This window comes from Corvus cornix, chromosome 21, assembly GCF_000738735.6.
Source record: "Corvus cornix cornix isolate S_Up_H32 chromosome 21, ASM73873v5, whole genome shotgun sequence".
NCBI lineage: Eukaryota > Metazoa > Chordata > Aves > Passeriformes > Corvidae > Corvus > Corvus cornix.
The window spans coordinates 6,121,083-6,146,410 of record NC_046350.1 but is presented as its reverse complement, the minus strand read 5'-3'; the positions used below and the strand labels follow the sequence as shown (position 1 = coordinate 6,146,410).

Sequence of the window (25,328 nt, the reverse complement as noted above, 5' to 3'; positions counted from 1 at the left end):
CCCCCTAATTTACATTACAAAATAAAAACATAAATTAAAGACTATACAATAATACATAAACACTCTCAGTCATGATTTCACAAAGAAAAAAACCCCTTAAGTGCCAAATGAACACAAAAGTACAGTGTGCATATAACAGGACCACTCACACTAAGGTGAAAACTTATCCGGTTTTATTTTTTAAAGAAAAATATTCCTCTTTAAACACAAAGCATGAACTAAAAACCTCAGAGGAACAGCTTCTCCTTCCTTGGAGCACTTTTGACTAAACTGTACAGTGATAGAGCTCCCCAAAGAAGTACACACACATAACATACAGTCTTTCACAGGAAATAAGGTTTAGGACTTGAAATTGTCCTCCTCACCCTCTCTAGATACCCATTCAATCCAAAAATACTCTGTACCTTACTCCCACCCCAGAACACAGTGATGATAATTTCTGGATGCAACATATATTTAAAAAAAAAAAAAAGTATTGGCCAAATTGGCCCATTCTAGCCTTTTAACAAATGTCTGTGAGAGAGGTTAAGACCATCGTTATTTCCAGGAATGGTGCTTGGAAGAAAAAACAGCAGCATCCACAGGCAACACAAGCCCTTCAGTCCAGCTGCCCTGTTACAAGGAACCCAGCCAGTTCAGCAGTGTTTTACAGACGTTCCCAGCACCCAGGGAGTGGGAATCAAACATTCACAGGCCAAATATGTTGCTTGAACAAATAGCCTAAAATTCAGTGAATCTGGCCTACATATGCCAGCAATGAGGTTTTTTTTCCCCCAGTGACCAATTTAATGTCTAAGATTTTATGTAAAAAGGTATGATAAACTTCAGGAACCATCAACTTGTTCTACCCATTCCCTCTATCCCATCAAATAGATATGTGCATAATATTTGTCACATCTGCCAAACTCCCCAGACTGCAGAATTGGAACCAGACTCCAAAATACAAATTCTTTCTAATTCAGAACAACAAAATCATCTAAAGTATCTGCAAGGTCTCAGAACATGCCTAACAAGCCCATATCCAAAGAAAAGTACCTGGACATTTTCAATGGAAAGTAGGAAATGGAAAAGGTCTGGAAATAAAGCTAATTTATACTCCACCTGATCATTAATTGTTGGTATCATTAAGTCATGTTCAAATCTTTATCAGGCCATTTTGCAAAGATCTTTTCCGCTCCATACACTCCAACAGTTTTTACAGTAGGAAAAGTATTAGAAAAATAAAATCTCCCCCTGAATGACACTGTATGAAGATCAACATCATCAGTCACAGAGATTTTTACAGGGGGACCAGATAAACTTCTGTTTCCTCCAAACCAGCTTTGTACAGAAAAGAGCAGCAAGATAGACACAGTATCTATGAGCTAGATTAAGGCCAACAATATAAAGACAAACATGGGCTCAGATCTTCCGAAATGAAGAAACCTTCCAAATGTTTTTATACATCTGCACACACACACACACACACACACACACACACACACACTCGTGTATTCCTCAAGCAAAGGCTTCACAACTGTGAGAGCACCACGGGAGAGAGTTCTAGCACCAGAATGAAAAACTTCCCTCTTCAGTAATAAAATCCAAAGTCTCTCTATTGCTTTGGACAAGGTCACCAAACTCCCTTCCAAGAACAGTTTCGGTGAGCAGCCGCAGAGGTGCAGTGACAGGTTACAGCGTTCCTGCTCTGGAATGGGGGTGGGAAGAGGCGTGTGGAGATGCTGCAGCTCCTGGGTTGCTGGAGAGGAGGAGAAGGGTGGTATTGCAATCTGGTCGAGACCGGGATCCAGGTGAGGGCGGTGGTAAAACTCAGCGCAGGCTGGGAGGTGAAAGTGAGAGATTTGCATACACGAAGTCACAGTGTACATCTGCTGGGTGACAAAGACAAGCAAAGCCACGGTATTCTCTGGCAGCTTGTCTCTGTATAGGAGGCCTCTAAGTAGGACAAGGATCCGTGAATGGGATGTCACACACTGCACCAGAACATCATGAAACCCAGCGAGCAGAGGTTTAAAGGGAAGCTTGGCAGTCGCTCTGCCATCATCCTGCCCATACACATGCTCGAGTGAGTGTGCAAAGTCTATAAAAGGGACAAAAATCTCTTTACAACAAGGTTATGGGTCCAGTTTGGCTACAAGGAACAATTCATGCAAGTTACAATAGAATTAATCATCAATCTACAGCACATCATTGTGCTGCAGGTCTCTCCTGGCTCTAGGCCTTTGTCCAGGAGGTGCTGGCTGTGCAGCCTTCAGCAGCTCTCTGAGGAGGCCGAGAGAGATGCAGAGTCAGGAGTGACCTTTCCTCAGCCCCACGGATCAGCACGTGTGGGTGCAGGTCTGGCCTCCCCTGCGAGGCACAGCAGGGCCAGTCTCACCCACAGGGAGGGTGGGAGCAGCAGCTGGAAGTGGGAAGCTAAAACTATGCAGGGAGGCTTGGAAAACACAAAGAGACAACTGGTTTTTCAGTGCTTGAACCAGCAGCAGTAAAGCCCCATTTAAGCTGTCACATGCCTGCTGATTAGAGTCTGGCTATGGCTCCCCTGATCTACCAAGTGAGGCTGTGGAAGGAACTCAATTAAAGCATGCAAGAAAAGAAATGAAGTGAAAGGAAAGGGTGATCATCACTGCGAGGTGTGACTCTCAGGTTCAGAGCAGAGAATGGTCAGCAGCAGATACACTTCGTTCTGTGCACATGCAAGAGCACAAGAGAGGGAACAGCAGCAAACTGAAAGGGAGGGAAAGACACAGTAAGCACCAATTTAGGATGCAAACACAGGACAGTGGGGTGGGGGAATGAAATTTGAGGTAAAGGAGCCCAAAGGAAGACACAACAGAAAAACTCTTAATAGATCAGAGTCCCACTTCAGGAAATACACAGCTAATACCAGTCAACTCTCTTCTCACCAGGTATTCTTGACACACTGGTGAATCTTCTCTCTGCACTTGGTTTTTAGGAACCAAAACATCAAGATCAGGATTTCTTTTTTTTTTTCCCTAAGATGCACTAAATGATTTTGAGTGTTCAGGACAATACTCTAAATGGGCCCTGAATTCTAAGCAATGCTGAAGACTCACCCAAAAGCAGAAATACCCAAATTACGAGCTGCTTTTGAAAATCTACTCCTTCCCTTGGGCTAGAAAAGAAGAATCTATCCAGAAGGCTGAATTGTCCAGAAGCAGGTTTAGCATTTCTCACTGAGAGCACCTGGGCATTTTACCAAGTAAGAAGTATCTTAAACAGTTACTTAGCAAATCCCAACATCAGACTGAGGTGCCAGGTTTCTGGACAGATGTATACAGACAGCTCCTCACCTACCTCTAACAGAACAGATTTGTGCGATTTACAGCAAGAACAGGCTCTGCCACTCACTGCTTCAGTGAAAACTCCAGCAGAGCTGTGAGCTGAAGCCCTTTGCCTATGGTGCAAATCACACCAACATCCTTTCTTTTTACCCACTTCAGAGTAACAGAATTAATGCCTCCTGGGCAAAGCAAAGCAAAGCATGGGCTTCCTGGTTCTGATGCAGCCAGCACAGGGTGTCTGTCTGGGGACACACAGAGCTGGCTGGACAGAGGGACACACAGCGGGGCTGAGAACCAGCATGGCCAGAATGGAACTGGTGAAAGCGGCCTCAGGGCCAGGGCCAGGTGGAAGCACGAGGACATCTAAGATGCAAGAACATGACAGAGCAGCCAAGGTCACCCATGTGCTTAGGGAAGCTTAAGGCAACTAAAGAAAGTTCACTGACAATTTAGAGGAGAGTGCCAAAGAGAAGAGAGAAGAGAACCACTGAGCAGAGGCTGGGGATGCTGTCACAGTAGCCACAGCCCAGCACCAGCTACTAAGCCATCCCTCTTCTACAGCTCATTTGTTCTAATTCTCCTCATTTTACCAGCACCATCAGCACGAGGTCAATACGTCAGAAAGAAGAGCTGAGGGTAGGTTCCTAAAAACGCAGCTCACGCATTTTCAGGCTTGTGTCTCAGGTCAGCTCTTTTGAAAGAACGAGTGTGGGCCAATGGACTGGCCTCCTGCTTTGAACTGGAGCTGAGAATTCTGCCTGCCATCTCTAGGGACAATCCTGGGATATGTTCTACCTGGAAGTGACGGCAGCAGCTGCCCAGGTTCCTTTTCATGACAGTTGAGTGTACAGTAGTTTTTTAGAAAACAGCATGCAGCGGTGGCACGGCCATTAGACATGAAACCATGGTTGAATTCTTCTTGTCTCCTCAGGACCAGGTGGAACCAGAGGAAAGGGAGTGTTGGCACAAATCAGCGCAGGCTCCTGTAGACATAGGCTGATGTGAAGACAGCATTGAGAGTCAGGCTCACGGCGAGCAGGCCCCGGAGAGCAGAGACACCAAAGCGACCTTGAAGAGGAGAACACAGAGAAAAAAAGGGAATAGTACAAAGAGATATTAAAGAACTGGTAAATAAAAATGAGCATATGTTGTACTATTTCTCTCTGCCCAGTGTTTTCAGCACAAGCAGAAATTGCTGAAGCACTTCTCCTGTCAGGAAAGGCTCCTCTGCTCTCTTTTGGCTCTATCTTCATCTCATCTCATGCTCTCGACACCTGCATCCCCACCCCTCTTCTTCTGTCTTGGTTTAGCCCTTTGTCAGTGTTCTTCAGACAGTCCAAAGAACAGGAACAGCTTTGTTAAGATCTTAGAATAGCAAGAAGGTCCATTTTGCAACTACTTATTTATTTGATTTCCAGGAAAGATCTGTTACACTTGCAGAAATGCTCACACATGCATGAAGCACTCACATGACTTGCACTCACCTCTCCAGCCGGCCAAATCTTCCCCTTTGGTAGTTGTGTCTACCACACAGGTAGACGAGTGTGATGACTGATCCTCCTTTTTGATGGAATTATCACTGCAAATACTCCCCCCTTCCACAGCAGATCTCATATCTGCAAGGAGAAAAAGATAAGAAAATTCACCACCTGGGCTTCTCCTGAAGGTTTCCCGTCTATTGTGGCCTAGATGTTGCGGGGCTGTGCTTGCAAACCAACTCCTTCCCACAAATGCCCTGCCAGGAGTGCAGCACCAGCAGCGTACCAGGCACTCCCCGCTCCACGAGGTTCTTCCTGGGAAAGCCGGGCAGCTCGGGGGCAAAGATGTTGCTGTCGGAGTGGGTGTGCTCCTCGGAGCCGCTCGGGGTGAGCAGGGCCTCGTTCTGCGACGGGAAGAGCAGCAGCTTCTGTCCCTTGAGGTTGAGGCGAGCGGGGCTGATGAGGGGCCGGCGGAAGCGCAGGGACCCCGAGCTGGAGGTGACGGAGCCGGCGACCGACGGCGCCGGGGATGGGATGCGGGAGGGGACACCGCTGCCGGACAGCGGGGAGAAGGGCTCTGCAGCGGGAACACCACCAGACAAAACCAGCCGGTTAGCATCCCTGTACAACAGGCACAGTGCTCTGTAACAGTTCCACAAGAAAAAGGAGTGGGAGTTGCAAATGTCCACCAATACACCTTGTACTAAAATTCCTTCTTTCTTTGAGTCCCTGTCAGAGACTGAAATGGTATAGTTTATGACTTAAACATTTTCTTAAAGGGCTTTTAAAACTATTACAAAAGCTGCAAAGAAGACTACCACACCCTGAATGGGGCCCTGAGTGAGGCCTGACACTGCTCGCTGATGAAGATAAGATAAAGGAACAGCTCAGGGCTGGGACATTCACTGAGCACGGGCTTAACACCTCCAAGGTGGAGACCACAGCCCCAGGGCTATCAGCTGCCAGGCTGGCACAGACCCTCCACCAAAGGGTGAGGGGAGGAGAGGCTTTGAGTGTGTGCTGGAAATGCCTCTGGTCAGAAGCTTATCCACAGCAGAAGGGGTGACATGGCCCAGCACAGGGGCCCCCAGACCCTGCAGCAGAGCACCAGAGATGATGCCACAGACCCTCAGTGTTGCAAGGGACAGTGTCAAGGCAGCCCCTGCAAGAGAGGCACGTGGGCGTTCCCGCCTGGCCCAAAGTGTGCATTAACCCACGGAATTCTGGCACCCTTCGGCTGTGGCAGCATGTGGCGGCGTGGCCACGGCGCCCACGGGGGACCCTCACCGCCGGCAGACCGGATGGAGGGGAGCAACGAGACGTCCTTGGGACCCTCAGATGGGTGATGGGCTCCCACCTAACCCGTATCACCGCTCCCTGTCCCCCCACATACACTTCTTTTTTTCATTTTTCTCTCTTTCTTTTCTCTTCCCTTCTCTTTTACTATTAAATAAAATACATCCATTTTTTGCCATCAACATCTAACCTCGTTTGATTTTAATCTCGTTTCTGGGAATATTTTGAACCTTCTAAGTTCTTTCCAGTTTATGCACAGAGACTTAGCTTGCTTTGCTTTTCTGGGTTTAAACCAGATCGCAACAGTCCCCTCACTGCAAAACACGGAGAAATTCCACCTGTACTTTGCACTGGGATGCAGGAGGTTTGCACCGGCCCAGGCTGTGACTGCCTTGGCAGCAGCACAGACAGCCCAGGGACCCATCTGGGTCAGAAGGGCAACAGACAGGTCACGGAGGACACGGGAGCAGAAGGGCAGAGCAGCCAGGGCAGCCAAATTACCAACTGTTGGACTCTGCTGGGAAAGCTACAAAAGAGCTGCCCTAGGAACAGCTGAAGTCTCCTATCCAAGCAGGCTCAACTCAGCTCTAATTAGCAAAGGGCTCCTTGTTTTGTCTCACTGATGGCCCCATGAGCTCTCCCAGGGAGAACATCCAACACACACAGCACCTGATTTTAATGCAAATCCACTCTTAGCTGGGACTCTCCCTGCAGCATTTCTAACAGCAAAATGGACATTTTCACTGGAATGCGAGCAGGGAGGAAAGAATTCAACCAGACCATGTGTTTCAACCCACTCAGTGCAAATCCTGCGAAGACAGTTGCTCTGGAAGGCCTAGAGCAGTACCTGATGTGGGGGATTCCTTGGACTGGGATGACTGTGAGGCCGGTCGGCTTCCACTGAACAAGTAGCCAGAATCTAAAAGCAAAAATGAAACAATTTGAACCCAGCTGGCTCAGCTACTGCCAAACCCCAAACTCCTACTGTTGGATACTCCTCTGTGCCACAGGAGCAGCCAGCCCTGAACAGGACTCTAACGTGTGGATCCCTCCCAGCCCATTTCCTTCTGAAGCACTGCACCATTCCAGTGCCATTCCCACTGGGACAGGCCCCTGCACACTCACCTGCCCTGGCCAGGGAGGGGATGGTGCCCAGCGAGAGCGCCCTGTTGAGACGGCCGGGAAGAGAGGAGGAGGAAGTTCTGCGTGGGGACCTGAAGAGCTGCTGGTTTGTCAGGTGCAGGATACTGGGTGGTGTTGGGACAAACAGAGACGTAGCAGGTGAAGGGAAGGCTGTGCCAGGGCTGCTGGGAAAGACAGTAATCGAGTCCCCAGAGAGGTACCTGCAAAGGACATGCATGACAGACACTTAGCAACGAGAAATCCCAGCAACTGCCTCGCTCATTGTGCTTGCAGGAACACTTGGTGTTGTTACCAGGTCTGGACTAACTTTTCAGTGCAGGAGTGCTGAAGAGTTTATGAGAATGTTCCTACACCTTGGGAAAAGAAGAACTGCTCAGGTGTACTTAAATTATTGTGCACCAACCTGTCCCACAATACAGGGTGGAAAAGAGGGTGAACAGTTTAGGAACTCCAGTGCAAATACCTTGGAGAAAATTACCCAGAGAATGCTTTATGAAGTCCAGCTGTTGAAAATACAGGAATTTTGTATTATTTTTAACAACTGAATGAAAATACATGGAAGAAAATCTATCATATGAATCAGAATCTCTCAATGATCCCCTGTAAGATTTTTTAGTCAGAAACAGGTAATAGAATTGTCAAATAAAGCATGATGAAGAACTGAGTATGAAATGTTTGTTTCTAAATGGAGATACCTGACTTTGCAGATACAGTATTTGGAGGCTTAATCTCACTTCTGATGGAAACAGAGACAGATGAGAGCAGCAATATGGTTACATGGCTTTTCTCCCATCAGAGAAAAGCCAGGAGTAAATCAGAGTGTGAAGAAAATCTCAGCCTTGCACTGTGGGGTGATTTATGCACGTGTCATTCTCTCCTGGAGATTAAAGAGGTGGTGCAGCAATATTATGCTGTGCTAACTCTAGAGTTAAGATTACAATTTAAAGCATCTTATAAACTACTTATCTGCTAGTAGGAGGCAGCCATCACCAATCCTGACCAGCTTAATGAGGCTGAACACGTGAGCCAAGCAGGGTCCTGGTGCAGGAATGCCTCTAACAGCAGCCAGGGATGTGCTGGTCTTGCAGCCCCAGGGGCCCAACCTCTCCAGGTTCCAGAGGACCTGCAAAGGGCATCCTGCTCTGCATCCATGGGGATTCCTTTAGTGACCCCACACACATCTGCCCCACCACACACACAGATGGATGTGCCAGCTCACCTTTGTAAGAGGAAATGAACGGGAAAGGGAATTAGAAGTGCAGCTCAGGACTGATATGAATCATAGGAGAAAGAGTGATACCTACCCCTCACTGTGGCAGGGCTGTGGAGGGCCAAATCAGAGCAGCACCTGTGAGCAACAAGGCTCTTTTGTCCTAACTTTGCACCTTCTGTGTTTTTGGACTAAAGGATCCAACTTTACACAGCTCCTCGCAGCAGCAGAAAACAGCTTAACGGGTTTATTGGCTTTTGGAAGTCTTTCATTTAAAGGGCTGGATGATACTACACTCATTTATCACTCATAACCACAATCCTGGGATTGTAACTGTTTTGGACAAGGCTTCCAATGGCTCTGCTGCTCATCAGCCCCACTTCTCAATCTCACCAAGTTAGTGCAGCCAGATCCTCAGGGTAGTGAAGAATCATTTGACTTGCACCATCCAGAAAAGGAATTTTTCTCATTAGCAAAGAGGAGCTGAAGAATTTTATGTATAGCTTATTAATGCCTTAGGACTGAATGCTGACCAAAGTATGTCTTAAATATTGATCTGTTCTGAACAAATTCCTCCTAAGTGTGCAAAACCCCATTCCTGTTGTCTGCACTCTTTAGTGTTTGTCACTGCCATGTCAAGAGGGCTCGATGCTGCTAAAAGCTCTCATGGGAATGTGCTTCATGCCTGAGAATGGGCAGCTGAACTAAAACTTCTTCCAGAAGCAGATGAAAAAAAGTGAGGAGATTAAGAGGATCATAAGGCAGGAAGCAACTATATCACAGCCCTGGGATGGAGCACTGCAACTGTGTCTTGGCTTCAAGCCATTTATCACATGGTAAGAGTGGCTCTGGCAACAGTAAAAAAAGTAACATAAAAAAAAAAGAAGGAAAAAAAAAGGCTCTGGAGTCAGATAGCTTGTGGAAATAGTCAAGGCCTGGAAGCCGTTTATTTCAGAACTTGATATTGTGAACATCAAAAATTGGGTATCTTAATTAGTGTTTACAATGATCACAATGTTACTAGACAGTTTGGGCACAACTCTGCTACACAGATACTTAAAAAATAAATAAATAGAAGGTTAAAGTAGAGTATTACACGGTATGGGACTGTACACGGTCCTGAAGAAACACCTCCTGCCAGCAGAGCCTCCCCTCCTGTGTCCCAACAGCTCCCTGTTATCCACAGACACCACCATACGTGTGTGCCTCTGTAATGCACATTCTACCAGAGATGCTGCATCAGCCCTGGGACAGAGGGAGACATGGGAGAGCCCGGGGCAGGCCAGGCTGCAGAGGGACCCACTGCTCTATCAGATAATTCAGTCCATGAAGTAAGAAGGTAAGATGCAGTCACAGGCAGGCAGCTTGGGGGATGTGCCCAGGTTCGTCTGATCTGCCCAGGGCAGTCAGGGGCAATGTGTCAGTCAGGGGGTGAAATGTTTCCTCTGGCCTTAATGTCTCCTCAGAACTGAGCTGGGGGCTACCCATGGACAGCAGCCCCTCTCCCCAGGCAGTGGGTGCAGAACAGATCCCTGTCACCCCAGCAACAGGGTTACTGGCTGGGGAGCAGCACACTGTGTGCCCTGACACTGCTCTGCCCTGCTGCACCTCCTCACTCAGGGCCACAGCCTGTGCCTCCAGCCAAATTCACAGAACCAGGGGTAAAGAGCATTACAGGAATAAAAAACAGGCACGAGGACAAGGGAGAATAATGCTAAAATGGGCACAGGTCTCAGACACATTAATATTTTGATATGTGACTTAGAAAGCTAGAAACTTCAGCTGCCAAGAGTAAGAATTCTTGTCTCCTGCCTGGTGTCCTGCTTTGGACTAAAAGGAGGGTTGAATTAGAGCTGCCATGTCCTGCACTAGCATCTTCTGGAGTACAGATGTTCGGCATCAATTGTGCCTTTCCCCCTAGCCGGTGGCACAAAGTGGGGAGGTGTGTGTGTGTGTATATGCACATCCTTTGTCTACACAAATCCAGACTTGCTGGCATGCCAAAAATGTTCAGGGAACCTCTTCCTGCCTGTGCACTCAAGAGCTTTGGTCCCAAACAAGGCTTTACAGGGGATGACTTCAGGACTGAGTACCGTCCCTTTCACTGGAGAGCACCTGCCATGGCTCCAAGAGCCAAGTGTACCTGCAGGTGACAGCACACCTGGAAGGAACTGGCAGGTTCTATGTGACAGCACACAATTTCAAAAGCATCTCTGAAAACCAAAGCAAAGCCATATAGCACAGCCCCCTTCAGCTTTCATGAGTGCAGTCAGTCTGGAGCAATTATCTGGCTATTAATTATATTAATTTTTATAAGAGCATAAATACTTTGTCCACATTACATCAACACATACTTCCCATAGTATCTAAGCATGATTATTAGCTTCACATAATTTCAGCGCACTTGATAAATATCCATAAAGTCAAAATAAAAAGCCACTACACCGTTTTTATAGCCCCACATGTTCTCACCCTTTGACACACCCAGGCTCACCAGGACATGCAAAGCATGGATGTAGGAAAGGAGGAGTTAAGAGAAAGGAAAGAACTGGATATAAATACAGTGTATTTAGAATGGTGAAGGGCCACAAAGGCGTCAGTTTGCATGCACTGAGGGCCTCAGGAAGAAGAGAAGCAGCAGCAGCAGAGATGCTGACTTGGTTGCTACCTCTGGGTTCTCCCTCACCCCCCTGTGGAGTTGCTCAGAAATTTTAGCTCCTCTTGTGCCCTGCCACACTCAGTGGGGGCACAGGAAGGACAAAAGCACTGGCCTGGCAGACACATGGGCAGTGCTGTGCCGTGCTGCAGCCATGGTTCCACCAAAGCAAAGCAACACAGTGTTGTCCCAGATCTTGTCCAGGGAAAGGCACTTAATGAACCCACACTGGCCCCTTTATAAATCTGGTTCTGCTGGGCAGGGTACAAGATTTTGAGTTGGCAGATCAGCCACAGCCACTGAGGGCCAGAGTCAGGCACTTGGGGATGGAGCAGATGTGATTTCAAGTGACACACAAACCCACTAACAATCCCTCAGCACCTCAGCTCTATTCTGCTGTACCATCCCCTGGTCCAGACACATGGTCCGTGTGAAAAAGCAGCACCTCGAATTAGGGGCTTTTGGGCTAAAACCCGCTAATATTGTTAAGATGTTTGCATGCTCTGGCCTGCATGGCTGCAAGAATCCTCAGGCAACAAAACTGCATCTGGAGACCACAGGTTACCACGTGTTCCTCTGTGGCCTGAAGTAAGAGCCCAGCTCAGGGAGAACAAGAAGCTCAAAGCACTGACCGAGTGGTTCTGGATGATTTTGTGGCAGCTGTGGTTGTTAGTTACCAAGCCTTTGTCAGCTCTTATCCCACCCAGCAGAAGGAAATGTGTCACACAAAATAGCACCTCAGCTGCACAGGACAGGAGCACTGTGCACCAAAACACACATTTTCTCCTGCTGGACTCGCTGTGGGACAAGCAATCATGCAGTTAGATGATGTACCTAAGATATCTACACCTCGATGACACAGATGGTATCTATCTGCTGAGTGAAAAAGGCAAAGCACCTTCCATACAGAACCTATGGCACGACAGTGTCTAGAACAGCCTATTTGGCTTTGAAATCAGGTGTGGCAAGAACAGTCTCAGTAAAGGCAGCAGTGGTTTGACTATTTTTTTTTCCACAGTCAATGGTAGAATACTGCTAATTTATGACTCATCTGCAGGGCTCGTTGTCTGAGACACAACTGGTACAGATTGAATGCTACATTTTATAAATCAGAACACCTCTGGACAAAAACCACCCTTCTTCTCCTTTCTTCCCTTACCCCAAAAGATCCATCATCCTCCACCATCAGCAACAGCATGTGAGGCAAGCAGAAAGAGAGGAGACTGTCAGCATCAGAGTCTCTAAATACCAAAAATTCAATTGCTGCAAGTTTGGTTTTGAGGCTCTGAGGTTTTTGTTGTTTTTAGAAGCAGCAGCACAGACATGCTGAGGCATGAGAAGTGGGGGAAATAAGCTGACACCTGAGCAAAAACAAAAGCTTCTTTGGCATTAAAATTGAACCCCACTTCAATATGTATTGTGTTATTTTGTTTCACCTTTGAAATTTTCCCAATTACAAGCAGTAAAGTTCTTCAATTGTAAGTTGTGAACGAAGCACCACAGACATCAGTTGTACAGCTTGGTTGTAAAACAAAGTAGGTTTCTGCTGTTCGGACATATAAATCAGTGCAACTGGTAAATATACTTCATTTATATTAATCTGCATAAAGCGAAGACAAACTGATTTCTTGCTTGTATGTCACTGGCAGTTAACATATCTCCCAGATTAAAGGACTTTAAACTCAGTACAGATTTGCCCTTGCTGTGCAAACAGAGCTAAAATATTCCTCAACAGGATTATTCAGGCTTCACAGTGTAAATCCTCTCCTTCCCACAGTTCTACCAACTGCCTGCTCCCAATATTTAGTGTGCATCCTCCCCATCCCATCCCAGCACTGCACAGGGAAAAAGAGAAGAGAATAAGAGAAAAGAACAGGCATGGTAAACAAATATAACATTTAAGAGCAGAACATCACAAAAGGCGCCTGACTCCAGGGAGCTCGAAGATGAGCCAAGTTTAAATTGAAAGAAAAAACCAAAGTGCTCCTAAAAAGAGGGGAGGAAAACAGCTACTGAGAGGAGATAGGAGGCAATATGAAACAGGACACAGTGAAGCTTAACACAGCCTTGACTTTCAGCTCCTGAAAATAAAACATCTGAAGAGGCTGCCAGCCATCTTTAGAAGCTGCCACTGAGAGTTTCCTTACTACTGGGCAAGAAACTTTGGACAGATTCATTTCATTCTTATTAATAAAAGGATACTGCTGGCAGAAATCAGGCATGACATTACCATCAGCTGCTCACACCCCTTGTTTCAGCCTTCTCAAAATATCCTTCAAACATGAGACTCCTCCCATCCTTGGACACATCTCACAGGAGAACAGCAAGAGGAACTTTCAATCCAAATTGTACAGGTAAGTGCAGAAGACAATCACAGCTAAACAGAAACATCAGTCTTTTCTTACATGTACTTTATGAGGAAAATTTGGAAGTCCTGAAGCAGGAAGAAGGAAGGAATTTAAAAAAGAGTCTGGATGCCTTATTTCACTTAATGGCCATAATAGCTCAAGGTTTCCTGCGCCTGTGGGCTGGAAGACAAATGTTTTGGGTCAGCATTGACAAGTGATGGGAACATGGAAGATGGAAACAGACTTTGCAGGTGCTGGATTCCTTTTGTGGGTAAGTAAGTAAACAACCCTCAGCATCATTCACAAGCACCAGAATGGAGCCAGGTTCTGTTAGCTTGAAGGTGGATATTGCAGCTCTCTGAAGGCACCAGAAAAAGGTTCCAAAGGAGAGCCCAGGTGGGCAGCAGGTCTGTGTGGCCATTCCCTTGCCAAGTTACAGGCACACAGCCAGGAGCTGCACCTTCCCATGACTCAGCCTGGCTTATTGGTAATGAATTTCAGAGCTTTTGGCAGTGCTGCCTTTGCGCTTTCACAATGAACACCGGTTCGAGAAACAGTGAGTACAAACAGCTAGGAGACAGTTTTTGTTTCCTTTAAAAAAGCTCCTCTAATTTCACCAGCATCTGCAGCACCCAGTAGTGTCTGCATTGCTCAGTAGGAGTTGCAGATACTTCACAGTGAGAGCTCCATTCTGATTATTAATAGTTTATGCACTGGAAGATCACGACACCCAATTATCTTGTATCAGACTATTAGGGTGGTGAGTTCCACTGTGCTATTCTGAACAGAAGAAAATAGCAGACATTCTTTAAAAGTGCTATTTCCTCTTGAAAGACCAAAATCCGTATGAGAAGCTCAGCGGAGTGCCTTTCAAACAACTGTGCAGGATAATCAGACTGCTTATCCTAAGAGGCCCCAACAAGTTAATCCTAAAAAACCCAAACAGCTGGAAGTTCCTTTCTCCCCACACAGTAATACCCAGCCACCCCAGCTTTCAGCAGAGGACTGCCAGGCACTCAACTCCAAGTCACAATTTCCAGACACCTTTTTTCAGCAGTATTAGCACAATGCCAGACTACAAAAAGAAGCCCTGCAAGGAACCAAAAAAATACATCTGTGTTGCCATGCAGTCCCCCAGCAGAGCTCCCACCCCTCCCTACAGCACACCCTTCCCATCTGTGTTCTCAGCAATAAACACTGACTGAGTAGTGATGTACAATGAAAGCTGAGCAGATATCACAGCATAAGGTTGTCAGTCCCATATTTTTTCTCTTTCTAATGCTATAGGAGTGGAGGAACAAATGCATTTTTATCCACTTGTGCTTGTACACACATGTTGCTCGGGGAGCAGGTGGGTAAAAAACCCAAAGAAAGCTGGCATTGAAAGCAACAACCACTGGTAAATCTGAAAATTTAACCTCAAACAGCTGAATACTTTCAGGTATTAAGACACCCTGAGCTACATGACTTTTTAAAGCACCTTTTTGAATAAGTTAATGAAGTTCCAGTCAAAAGCACTTAAGGACACTTCTCCATTTAAAACAGGAGCCAGGAGAAGGGCAGAGCGAGACAGGACGCAGGTAAGTGATGCTACACAGTGGAAGGCAAGGAGAACCAGGTTATGGGCTCTGTGTGGTCCCCTCCTCACGTGCCTGGGCACCACAGCACGCGTTAACGAGGACTCCAAATCCAGAGGCAAGTTCCCATCAGTTCCAAATTAAAATGAACAGCACCATTAGGAAAGTGAAGGTGGCCTGGGGCCCATGGTGGATCAGGGCAGAGGGTTCCTCTGTGAGTGGCTAAGGATGGAGAGGCAGTGAGAAGAACCAGGAGGACAGGAGGAGCCAGAATCTCTCTTTGGCTGGAGGAGCAGAAGGGGGAGGAGGCTGCATTTTATGGAGCAGTTTGTGAGGCAGCTGCTGGAAGAACTGACTTTGGGGAAGCTGGATATTTGTGCTGCTGATGTAGAATGCAGGAGGAAGGGAGAATGGAGGCAGCACGAGTAGCTTCCATGGCTAGCAGTGGAAATGCTCCAAGCAGCTAGCACAGTGGTAAGCAAGGATGGGGAAAAAATTACATATATATGTATCTACACACACATATATATACATCTGCGTAGATAGATATATATATTTATATATAAAAAAAGGAAGACTAGATCTTCACTGCTTATCTATTCTTAAAAAAGAGAAACAGAGGAAGGGAAAATAACAAGAGGAGAGAGAAGCACCAGTCACAAAGAGTTCACAAGGCTTTTTTCCTCCTTCCCCCAGCGTCACTGCTCTGGCTCTGACCTTCGGGGCCGGAATCTCCGCTGGCCCGTTGACTTCCGCGTGGCCACGGCTGCGGTGAAGCCCACCAGGCAGCACAGGGACGTGGTGCCAAACTTGGCCGTGTCCAGCCAGCTGGGCGTGTCCACCTTCAGGTACCTCTCGGCCAAGTGCAGACTCATCACTACGAACCACAGGACTGAGGCAAACGCATCGATTCGCCGGAGCCTGCGACGGGAAAAGAAACCAAACAAGGGTTTCAACACCACTGAACCAGCTCGGTCCTGAGGAAAGAGAGGGAAGGTGGAGAGGGTAGCCAGACTGAGCAGGTTCTGTACTGCCTCCGACTACAGCACATCATGTGCAGCCCTGCCTGCTGCTGGGCAAGTGTCTGAGTAGATCAGTTCCACTTTCTACCAGAGCTGCACAGGCAATTTTTCATTCACAGTAATTCAAGCTTAAATTGAATCAATCAAGGCATGCAGTACTACGCGTCCCATTCTGGAAAATGTTTACCCCTGGATCACCGAGGCAACACAGGACTAGACAGCTCCCAGTAGAGCAGTTTGAAGTGAGACAGAAGCTGAGCACACCCACCTGATGCGCCCAGCCAGGAACATGGCCAGCAGGCAGGTGAAGAGCCCCAGCACGGCCACTGCCATCTGGTGATTCTTGCCGTAGGCCCACGCCGCGCTCAGGTTCTCCACCACGCGCTCCGGGAGCAGGCGCAGCAGCTCCCGCCAGCCCCTCACCGAGCCCTCGCTGCCCCCGCCTGCACGGGGGCTCGTGCCAGTCCTGTTGCGCACAGGGCCAGAGGGGACAGCAGCAGGGATGGCTGTGCTGAGGGAGAAGGGGTCGCCCGACCCGTACAAGGCCATCAGAACCAGGAACGTACAGCTGAGGAAGGCCAGGAACCGCAGAAGTATCACCTGAGCTGGTGTGGTGATGGAAGTGGAAGACGAGGATGAACACAAATTCTGCAGAGGGAGACAGAAACACCTTGTCAGAAGCTGAACAAACTGCAGCAAGGTTTTGAAACGGTGCTGTAGGAAAGAAACACTTCCAGACTGTATGGTTTACTGGACTGTTCTGCTCAAGTCCTTCTAAGTCTCTGTACTGGGCCGACACCACATGGGATTATTGTAGACTAGCAAGGAGAAACAGCAGAGATATGAGCAGAAACCACGGTCAGGCAGGGCAGTGAAACAACGAGAAGGTCATAATTCAATTCCCATTGTCCTTTTTTTCTTTCTTCCCCTTGTACTCTGTAATTTCCTGCACTGCACTCATAAACTGGCTTCCCTACCTCCCCTTCTCTGCCTGTCCCATTATTTTCCTTCCACTCTGTTATTACATTAGACTTACCTTCTGGCAACTGCACTGAATGACACCAGCAAGGGGAAAACCTCAAACTAAGGAGCATCTGTGGCAACACTCCTGTGCTCTTCTAAACTGCCACCACACCCCCAAGCTCCCAGGGCTAGAGAGCCCCAGGGCTGCTGCCTCCCTTTCCCAGCTGCAGAGCCAGGTGCAGCGGTACAAAGCTCTCTGTCCCTGCCCCTGAAGTCCCTCAGGTGTCCCCACGTACCTGGCTGTAGCTCTTGTCCGTCTCCCGGCGCCTGAAGTGGTGGCTGAGCAGCAGCGCCCGCAGCTGCCGGTTCTGGTGTTTGATGTAATACTCCACAGCAGCCTGGCACGGGCGGCACAGCTTGTAGGTCTGCTCCAGGTGGTGCTTGTACACCTCAATCTCCTCGTCATACTTGCCCTGGTGAGAGAGCAGGAGGGGGAAAGTAGGTGAGAAGTGCAGGTCCCTCACCAGTTGTCATGTTTGCTATCGACAGGTGGACAAAGCATGACTCCAGTCTCACAGGGACAGCTCCCTGAAACCAGACCTGGGCAGTGACCAAGCTGCAGGCCAGGCATACAACCAGCTTCACACAGAGCTGACCCAGCCTCCATGTCCCAGAAGGGATGGCAAAAAAGAGCCTTGGAGGAGGCAGCTGTGGCCCAGTATCAGCATGCTGAATTTCTGTGCCCGATTTTGCTGTCTTTTTTGAGATCTTATGAACTCCACATAGGTGACACAAATAACTAGAATTACTCTTCCTCTCCTCAAATGAAGGGACACAAAATACCTGTTGCTCCTTCACTCCAGGCTCATCCCTCCCTGGAACAGCCAGCCCTGCTGTGCAAGGCCTCTGCTGTCACACTGACACCCTTATCCAAGCACACTCGTGGATAACACAGTCCCAGGTTTCTCAGCTGGCACAGGCACTGCAGTTCACTGAATGCCAAAAAAGGGGCCAAAGGCTGGCAGTACTTGAGCAACTGGATAGGTCTGGCAAGAGGCAGGGACTAGAAATAAAGCTGAGAAAGGGCATCAGACAAAGATATTTTCATTTATCATGATCAAATTTCAATCTGTTCTCTGGGAGTCATTCTTATTAAACCCATTACAATTACACAAAGCAGACTGGATTAGGCAAACCAGAGGATGGATACATCACACTACAGCTCAGTGTAACCCCAAGGCTTGACCACAGCTGAAGGCTACGGAGTGCAGCACAAAATTCTCTGCATGAAACTTTAGGGAGCCATAAAACTGTGAAGGAGAAACCCCACTATCCCATCCTCCATGTATATCAAGTAATGGGAAGGCCAAGAAGTTGCTCAGCAGGAAACCCTGTTGCTGTAACTGCAAAATCCCTTTGCCCTTCTAGGCACAGATGCCTAACCAGGGAAATTATGTGGCTGCAGAGGATTCCTCTCCTACTTCACTAGTAAATGCAGAGCAGAACAGCCAGGGCCTCAGGAAAACAAAATCTATTAAGGCTTTTATTGTGGGCTGTTGTGCCTCTCAGATCCCATAAACTCAGCCATGGGAAGTACCAGAGTTGTAAGATGATCTCAGAAATGTTTTGGGCTCGAGCTTCAATTTCCAGTGCTCATCTAGAACAGGGGTACATTCCAGCTTTGAAGTAGAATTAGGTAAATTTGCAACACTAATCAGTGAACTTCTCTGCACTGGAGCCACACAGTGCTTCTGAAGACTGTTGGAGCATCATTCCACAGCACACTGAGAAACTGCTCTCTCTCCTGCTTACTGGGCTGCATCATGGAATGAACAGAGCAGGAACAGCAGATACACGGATGGGAATGCCTTGGACAAACATTCTCCAGTGACTGGCAGTCCCTAACGAACACTTACCTCCTCCCTTGGTGAGAATGAAGCCAGCTGTTTGATTTTCATGGTTTGATGGTTGTTGCATTTCTTGCAGAGCAGAATTTGGCTGCTCACCCACTGCTGCGGTTTGGCGGGGTCACAGAAAGTCGGACTGCCCGACACAACGTGGTTAAGGTGTTCCATGTACTGGGCAGGGATGGGCTTGTTGTAGTCTCCATTCTGACAAAAAGCAGGGGGGAAAGCAAACATTCCATCATAAAATCAAAGCTAGGTTGACTGTAAGATTCCCTAAGCTCTGTCAGCAGCTCTACATTTCATTAGCATTCACCTACGTAACAAAATAAGTAAGTAAAAAAAGAGACAAAATGCTTCAAATCTTCGCCCCATCTCCAGTGTCCTGCACACCTATCACAAGTAGCTGGTGGTGCTGGATTTCAGCTTAAGACAGGCCTTGCTATTTAACGGGATACAAAACCAGAGAAGAATTGTTCCATATAGTAAAAAGAGTATTCTTAAGAGATATGTCAAGGCCACTTTTGCCCTTTAAAGCAAGAGAGGAAAATTTGCCTTGGTCTCTCTAGCCAGCACACCCCAGTGCAGTGGATTCTTTCTCCAAGTTCAGGTGCAGAGCCCACGGGTGCTCAGCGCAGAGCTGCCAGCTGTCCAACCGCTGGACATTCAGCTGCCCTGCAGCTGTACCATCCCAAGTGAGGAGCAGGGCTCCCAGGGCATGCACATCCCCAGCTGCTGCTCCCCGTACCTCCTGGAAGCCGTTGTACTGCTCGCAGTTGGGGCAGTCCCAGCAGTTGCGGTTCCCGTACGGCACCACCGTGTCCTGATTGCAGAACCAGCAGTTCACCGACACGTGCGTGGGCTTCTTCCTGTCGGGAGAGGAAACGTCTCAGGCAGGAGCACTGAGCTCAGCTGACGGAGAGGAAAGCAATGGCTTTCAAACAGGGAAATGCAGGAAAACAATCAATCTTCCCGTTCCATGTGCGTAGTGCTATGACTCGGAGTAGTCATTTTAGCAATGAAAAGATGGACTGTTAAAGTGGAAATAAATTCTGCCTGACAATCATACCCCTGTTCTAGTACCATGGACGTGCCAGAATTTTAATAATAACCTTGTGAATTACCCATTTCACTGTTTTTCAGGGGCATATTTGGGGGTGCAAGTCCTCTCCATAATCAGCAGTGTTATTCTATGAGAAGGTGCAGTAGAATTGATGCTTAATACACAGGATTCCAGGAGAAGGAAGTCAGGATCCACAAGACCTGCCTGTGACAGTGCTCAGAAACCCAGGAAACAGGCTCATGGTTACAGTTCTATCTGCCCCGTTTGGCAGAAAATTTTTCAAGGACAAGGGCATATCAAATTATCCTGAGGTTCCAGCACTGTGAACAGCTGTTTCTTCACAACTTTAAGTACTAAAGGAACTGAGGAATCAACATTTCTTCCCCTGCTTTTATGCACTAGAACTGAAGGGATAAAGACTAATGACCTTGATCCGTGAGCCCCTTGTTTTCTAAAGCAATCCTGTTAAAACAACAGCCAGTACAGACAAACAGCTGTGACGTGGCCCCACCACAACAGGTTGTGACAGATGTTTGAGCAAAGAACTTCAGTGGCCCAAACCCCTGAGCCTGTCTGCTAGAGAAGCTCTGCATTTGTCTCGACACAGTGCAATCCCCAAGAGGAGCTTCCTGGCAGGTCAAGGCACCACAGCCCAGCTGTCTGGGTTTATCAGAACCAGTCCCAGTTCCAAGGGAGGGCAGCTGCTCAGGACTCGCTATGGCATCTACGCAGACAGATGGAGCCAGCTGCCACCAGCCCAGCTCCACTAGGGAATTATTAATCTGTGTGGCTGCACTGCAGCAGCAGAGAGGGCGATGGAGCAGGGGAGCTCACCAAGGGCCTGGGGAGCAGCTAACAGTAGCCAAAGTGCTCCCAGTTGAGAGCAACTTTTCCCAGCTGTGGGAAATGTTCTCTGCTGCTGAAACATCTGAATGCTGCAGAAGTGTTGCCTGGCACCCTGCAACCAAACAGCCAGGGGGGGTCTTCTCTCTCAGCCATCACCTCTCTAGATGGATCTCTACAATTGACATTTTTTCCCATTTCCATAGACCATGCCTTGAAACTTGGTTCATAAAATATCAAACCCTCAAGCAATGTCCGAGCCTCCTGTTCAGGCACTAACAATGAGGATATGCTTGAAATGAAGCACTGAAAAGCCAGAATGTACAAAGGATTCCCTGCCAGATGCTGAAAGAAAATGGCTGGAGCTACTAGGATGACAGATTCTCATCTCAAAATAGATGCAAACACCCACACTCCTCTTAAAATGAATATTCCCTGCTCAACTTTCTTCACTGCCAAGGGGGCTCAACTGATCCGAGTTAAAAATACCACTGCTAAAACTAACAGGCAAAAAAAACCCCCAAACCAACCCAGAGTTTAAAGCAGACAAATCTAGGTCGACAGTCTGAGTTATCCACGAGCTACCGCTGTCCAAAAGCCAAGCACATGCCAAAGCAGCCACGTGAAGGGTGGACAACAACACCTGTTGTATTGGTTCAATCTCACTGTCACAGGTGTAAAAGCTGTGCAAATATAACATGTAGGGTTCAGCCCCCAGAACACAAACCCTGCTGCTCCTAGGGCACAGCCTGAACTCTGAGGGAGGTTATTGCCCAGGTCCCAGGTACTGCAGAACCTGCCACAACCCCTCCCTCTCGCCGCTGTGCACCATCCTCTGGCACCCACGGAAATAAGACACACCACCCCTCAGCTTCTACCCACCCCCAGGCTCTAAATTCCATGACATGACAGAGGTAGAAGCACTGATTTCAAGGATAATGAGCGGAAAGCACTGGCAAAGAAATGAATAAAGCAGTCATGCTATAAAGCAAAAACCATCAATGCCAAACCCTACCTGAGAACTTGCTAATATCAAAGACCAAATCCTCAGTATACTCGAGACCTTTCCATCTTTTTCCAAACAGGATTTCCCTTCTCGCTCTTGAGGCTCAGGAAGTACTACCAAGGATTAAGTAGCAGCACTTCATTCTGACAATGTATGCAAAAGAAATGGCTACATCCTGGATTATTTAGGATAAAAGGCAGTAATACTTCCTTTTGTGAACCTATAATCTGCTGCCATAGAAATAGGTGCAAAAAAATCCCAAATTCCCAATCTGGTGCACGCAAAAAGAAGAACAAGGGGAGAAAAAGGTCATTTAGGCAAGAACATGTAGGTAGGGTGCTAATTTTCTAGTTACTGGGCAGGACTGAAAAAAAACAGAAAACAAGTTCTGCATTTGGAAAGACTCTCAAATACAGATTTAACTACTTTGGAGCTATATTTACCTTGACTGAATTCAGGCAGCAGCTGAGGGCAGTGAGCTAAAGCACACACTGCTTTTGAAGTCAGATCCTGGTATGAGACTGACAACACAAACCCAAGCCTTTAGCGTGCGCTCAATCCCTTGCAAAATGAAAGGCAAATCACCCCTGAGGAGTTTATAATCTACCACTGTACCAATCTGAACCAGCTTCACTGGACAGAGAACCTCCCAGCAACCAAAAACCTGAGCAACAAGAAGTAATTGAGTTACCTGCAGCACAGAGAGATTCCATTCACAGCTGACTTGCTGTGCTAACTCCATGTGTAACCTGCACACCCAGTCAGGCTCAGAAAATATTCCCAGGCTTGGACAAATTGTTTTGCAGGTAGAAAGTATTTGCTTAAGACAAAATTGAGGAGAAAATACCTGCAGTAAACTCAGTTATGAGATCAACACCTAAATGCTGACATTGCTCAGATAATATGACAAAATGCTCCTTTGTGAGAAGCTACTGGATTCCGTTATTTTGCTCACAAAAATCAGGCTGCAGCTCTGCAGGTCCCATTGACAAACACTGGTTAGCAACCAGTTTGTGTCTGTCATGTAACGTAAGGAGGAACCTAGGCTCCTTCCAACTCCCAGCACTCTTCATTACTCCTCATTTATACACACATTTAAGGTCATGCTGAAGTCCATGCTTCTAATGGATTGCCACAACAACAGTCCCCTTATAAGTGCTGGTAATAATAAACTGGATTTATAAATATTTTTATTTACATCTATTCCCCACCCTCTTTACTACTAAGAGAGAAGATGAAGATGTTTACTCTTCTATAGTCTTGAAAGAGACCACTGGTGGATGTGCAGCTCTTCGCTGGATTATCCTCATTCTCTGCCAAGGATTAGAAGAAAAACCCAATTTTCCATTAAAGGTATTTAAAGCAGCAGTCTTCACTCTGGCACAACTGGATTACGAAGCAGTTATTCATATGTCTATGCCAGCAAATCTGAACAAAAAGCACATGGGGAAGAGGGGCTGTTTTGCACAGATCAGTTTTGATCAAACGACATCTAGGGGCACTTGGACAGACCAAGCCCTGGCCCGGCACTGTCGGCACAACTGGGTTAAGAGCTCAGCTCCCTGGCAAGGAAGCTCCTGGGTGGCAGATAACAGCTGCCAAACTCTAGGTTGTGCCCATGTCCATCGCCTGTCAGTAAAGGGGTCTGTCAGTGCAGACCCAACACTAACCCCCATTTTCCAGTGCAAGAAAAACACATCACAGCTGCCTAGACTCCAGCAGGTGAACTATGATATAGATGCATTTGCTCAGAACTAGCACCTATAGACAAGATTTAGCCATGAGACCAAATTTCTAGTACAGCGTTGTAAGTTACAAAGCAGCTTGTCCTCTCCCAAGAGCCAGACTTAGTGATCTCTCAACCAGAAAAAAGGTGCCCAGTGGACCCAGGCAGGGACACAGACCCAGTGATAACCACCCCCAGGTTCTGTGCATATCTGGACATCAAATCTTTTATCTCCTTGATCAACAAAAAGCAAAGGCAGCATCATATCCATGCCTGACATCATGTCTGTGTCCCTTATTATGCTGTCCTTCTGATGGCTATGGAAGATTCATTTAACTAAGGCAGAACTAAGAAATGTGGAAGTATCAGGATAGTACTGAGAAATACAAACATGTAGCCTCAAAGAATTATCAAGGTCACCTGAAAGAATTTACCAGCAGTCTTCAAGGACTTGGGGAGAAATGCTTTCCATTCCAGAAACCTTTTAATGAACCTGAGCAAAACAAATCCAATCTCCTCCCTCAAAAGGCATGTTAGCCTCAACTGGGTCAAAGAAATCTTGCCTGCTTCAGTGGGATTGCTTTAGGCCACCTGGATTACTTGGCTACCCTAAATCTGTCATAGAAATGCTAAGTCTTATATATGGGCTAGTGTCCCATTGATCATTGATATGGTTAAATAAACAGCAGATGCTTTAGAGCAAACCTCAGGCATCATATTGAGGATGTAGGAATACGCTTCTCTTGCAAAGCATAAACTTGAAATGAACCTTAACACAGGGAGCCCTTGGGACTGGCTTGTCTCCAATAGAAGCACTTAACAGACAAGCAGACTGCAAAGTCTATTGCTATAAAGACTGAAATGCCTTATATTCCACACATCCCTACATTCCTATCATGCTATGCTAGATTAGAATCTGCCAAATTAAGCTTTTCTCCTTTTACGAGATCTGAATCATGACATCTCTCCTGATGCTTTTCAAACCTGGTTTTCAATTGGTCTGAATTTGTTCTAAGACCAGGAACGTTCTGTGCAATTAAGAAATTAGTAACCAGAGAATTCTGGTCCTTAATCAATAATTTTGACTTGTAAGGCATCTCTCCAAGTTCTAGCACTGTGCCAACAGCGCTGTTATTTTACAGACCTGTTCCCCAGCAATCTTTCCTTCACCCCACATCAACCAGAGAAAGGAGCAGGATCTTCTCTCTCCCTGCCTCAAAGACGTCAGAAAACAAGCAGGGGAGACCCCGCTCGCCCCGAGCCGCGTCCCCCGGCGGAGTGCCTGGGCCGGAGGGCGGGCAGCGATGCCCGTACTCACCGCTCCCAGCGCAGCGCGTCCTGGATGCTCGCCCGGCACACAAAAGCCATTCCCGGGGATACGGAAGAACGCACCCAGCCATTCTCCCACACACTCCTGCCGCCGACCACGCGGGGAGCCCTGCCCCGCACACCCGCTCTGGGGACGGGCACGGACCCTCCCGGGGCTCTCCAGGAGCGGCCCCGCTGCTCCCACCCCCGCGGGGCGGCCGGGCGGGCCCCGGGCCCCGCGTGGCGCCTTCCCGCCGCCGCGGGCCGCATCCCGCCATGGCCCTGCCTCCCTCCTTCCCTCCCTCCCTCCCTCCTTCCTTCCTTCCCAGCCTCCCTCCCCGCGCCCCTCCGGCCGTACCTCCGCGCGATGCGGTAGAGCAGCAGCCCCGCGGCCGCGGCGCAAGCGGTGACGCCCAGCCCGGCTCCGTCCATGCCGGTGCCGCCGCGCTGACCCGGCGGCGGCGGTGCCGCTTTGTAGGG

General features: G+C 47.8%; 1 protein-coding gene across 1 annotated transcript; it reads right to left on the bottom strand.

The window, feature by feature from the left end:
- Positions 1-151: 151 nt before the first annotated feature.
- Positions 152-25,328, bottom strand: TMEM201 (transmembrane protein 201). Its single transcript, XM_039563946.1, has 11 exons — positions 25,207-25,328; positions 19,651-19,771; positions 18,915-19,109; positions 17,295-17,471; positions 16,304-16,683; positions 15,731-15,934; positions 7,205-7,422; positions 6,927-6,998; positions 5,070-5,360; positions 4,790-4,921; positions 152-4,373 (listed from the first exon to the last, which is right to left on the bottom strand). Exons 1-11 carry the CDS (start codon positions 25,278-25,280, stop codon positions 4,276-4,278), a joined length of 1,962 nt encoding a protein of 653 aa, XP_039419880.1. The 5' UTR covers positions 25,281-25,328; the 3' UTR covers positions 152-4,275.

Excerpts from the sequence above, each read along its gene's own strand:
- TMEM201 (XM_039563946.1), bottom strand. The coding sequence starts at position 25,280 with ATGGACGGAGCCGGGCTGGGCGTCACCGCTTGCGCCGCGGCCGCGGGG. Across the intron at positions 19,110-19,650 it reads AGTACAACGGCTTCCAGGAG|AATGGAGACTACAACAAGCC; the intron begins GTACGGGGAGCA and ends GCTTTTTGTCAG. Across the intron at positions 17,472-18,914 it reads CATTCTCACCAAGGGAGGAG|GGCAAGTATGACGAGGAGAT; the intron begins GTAAGTGTTCGT and ends CTCTCTCACCAG.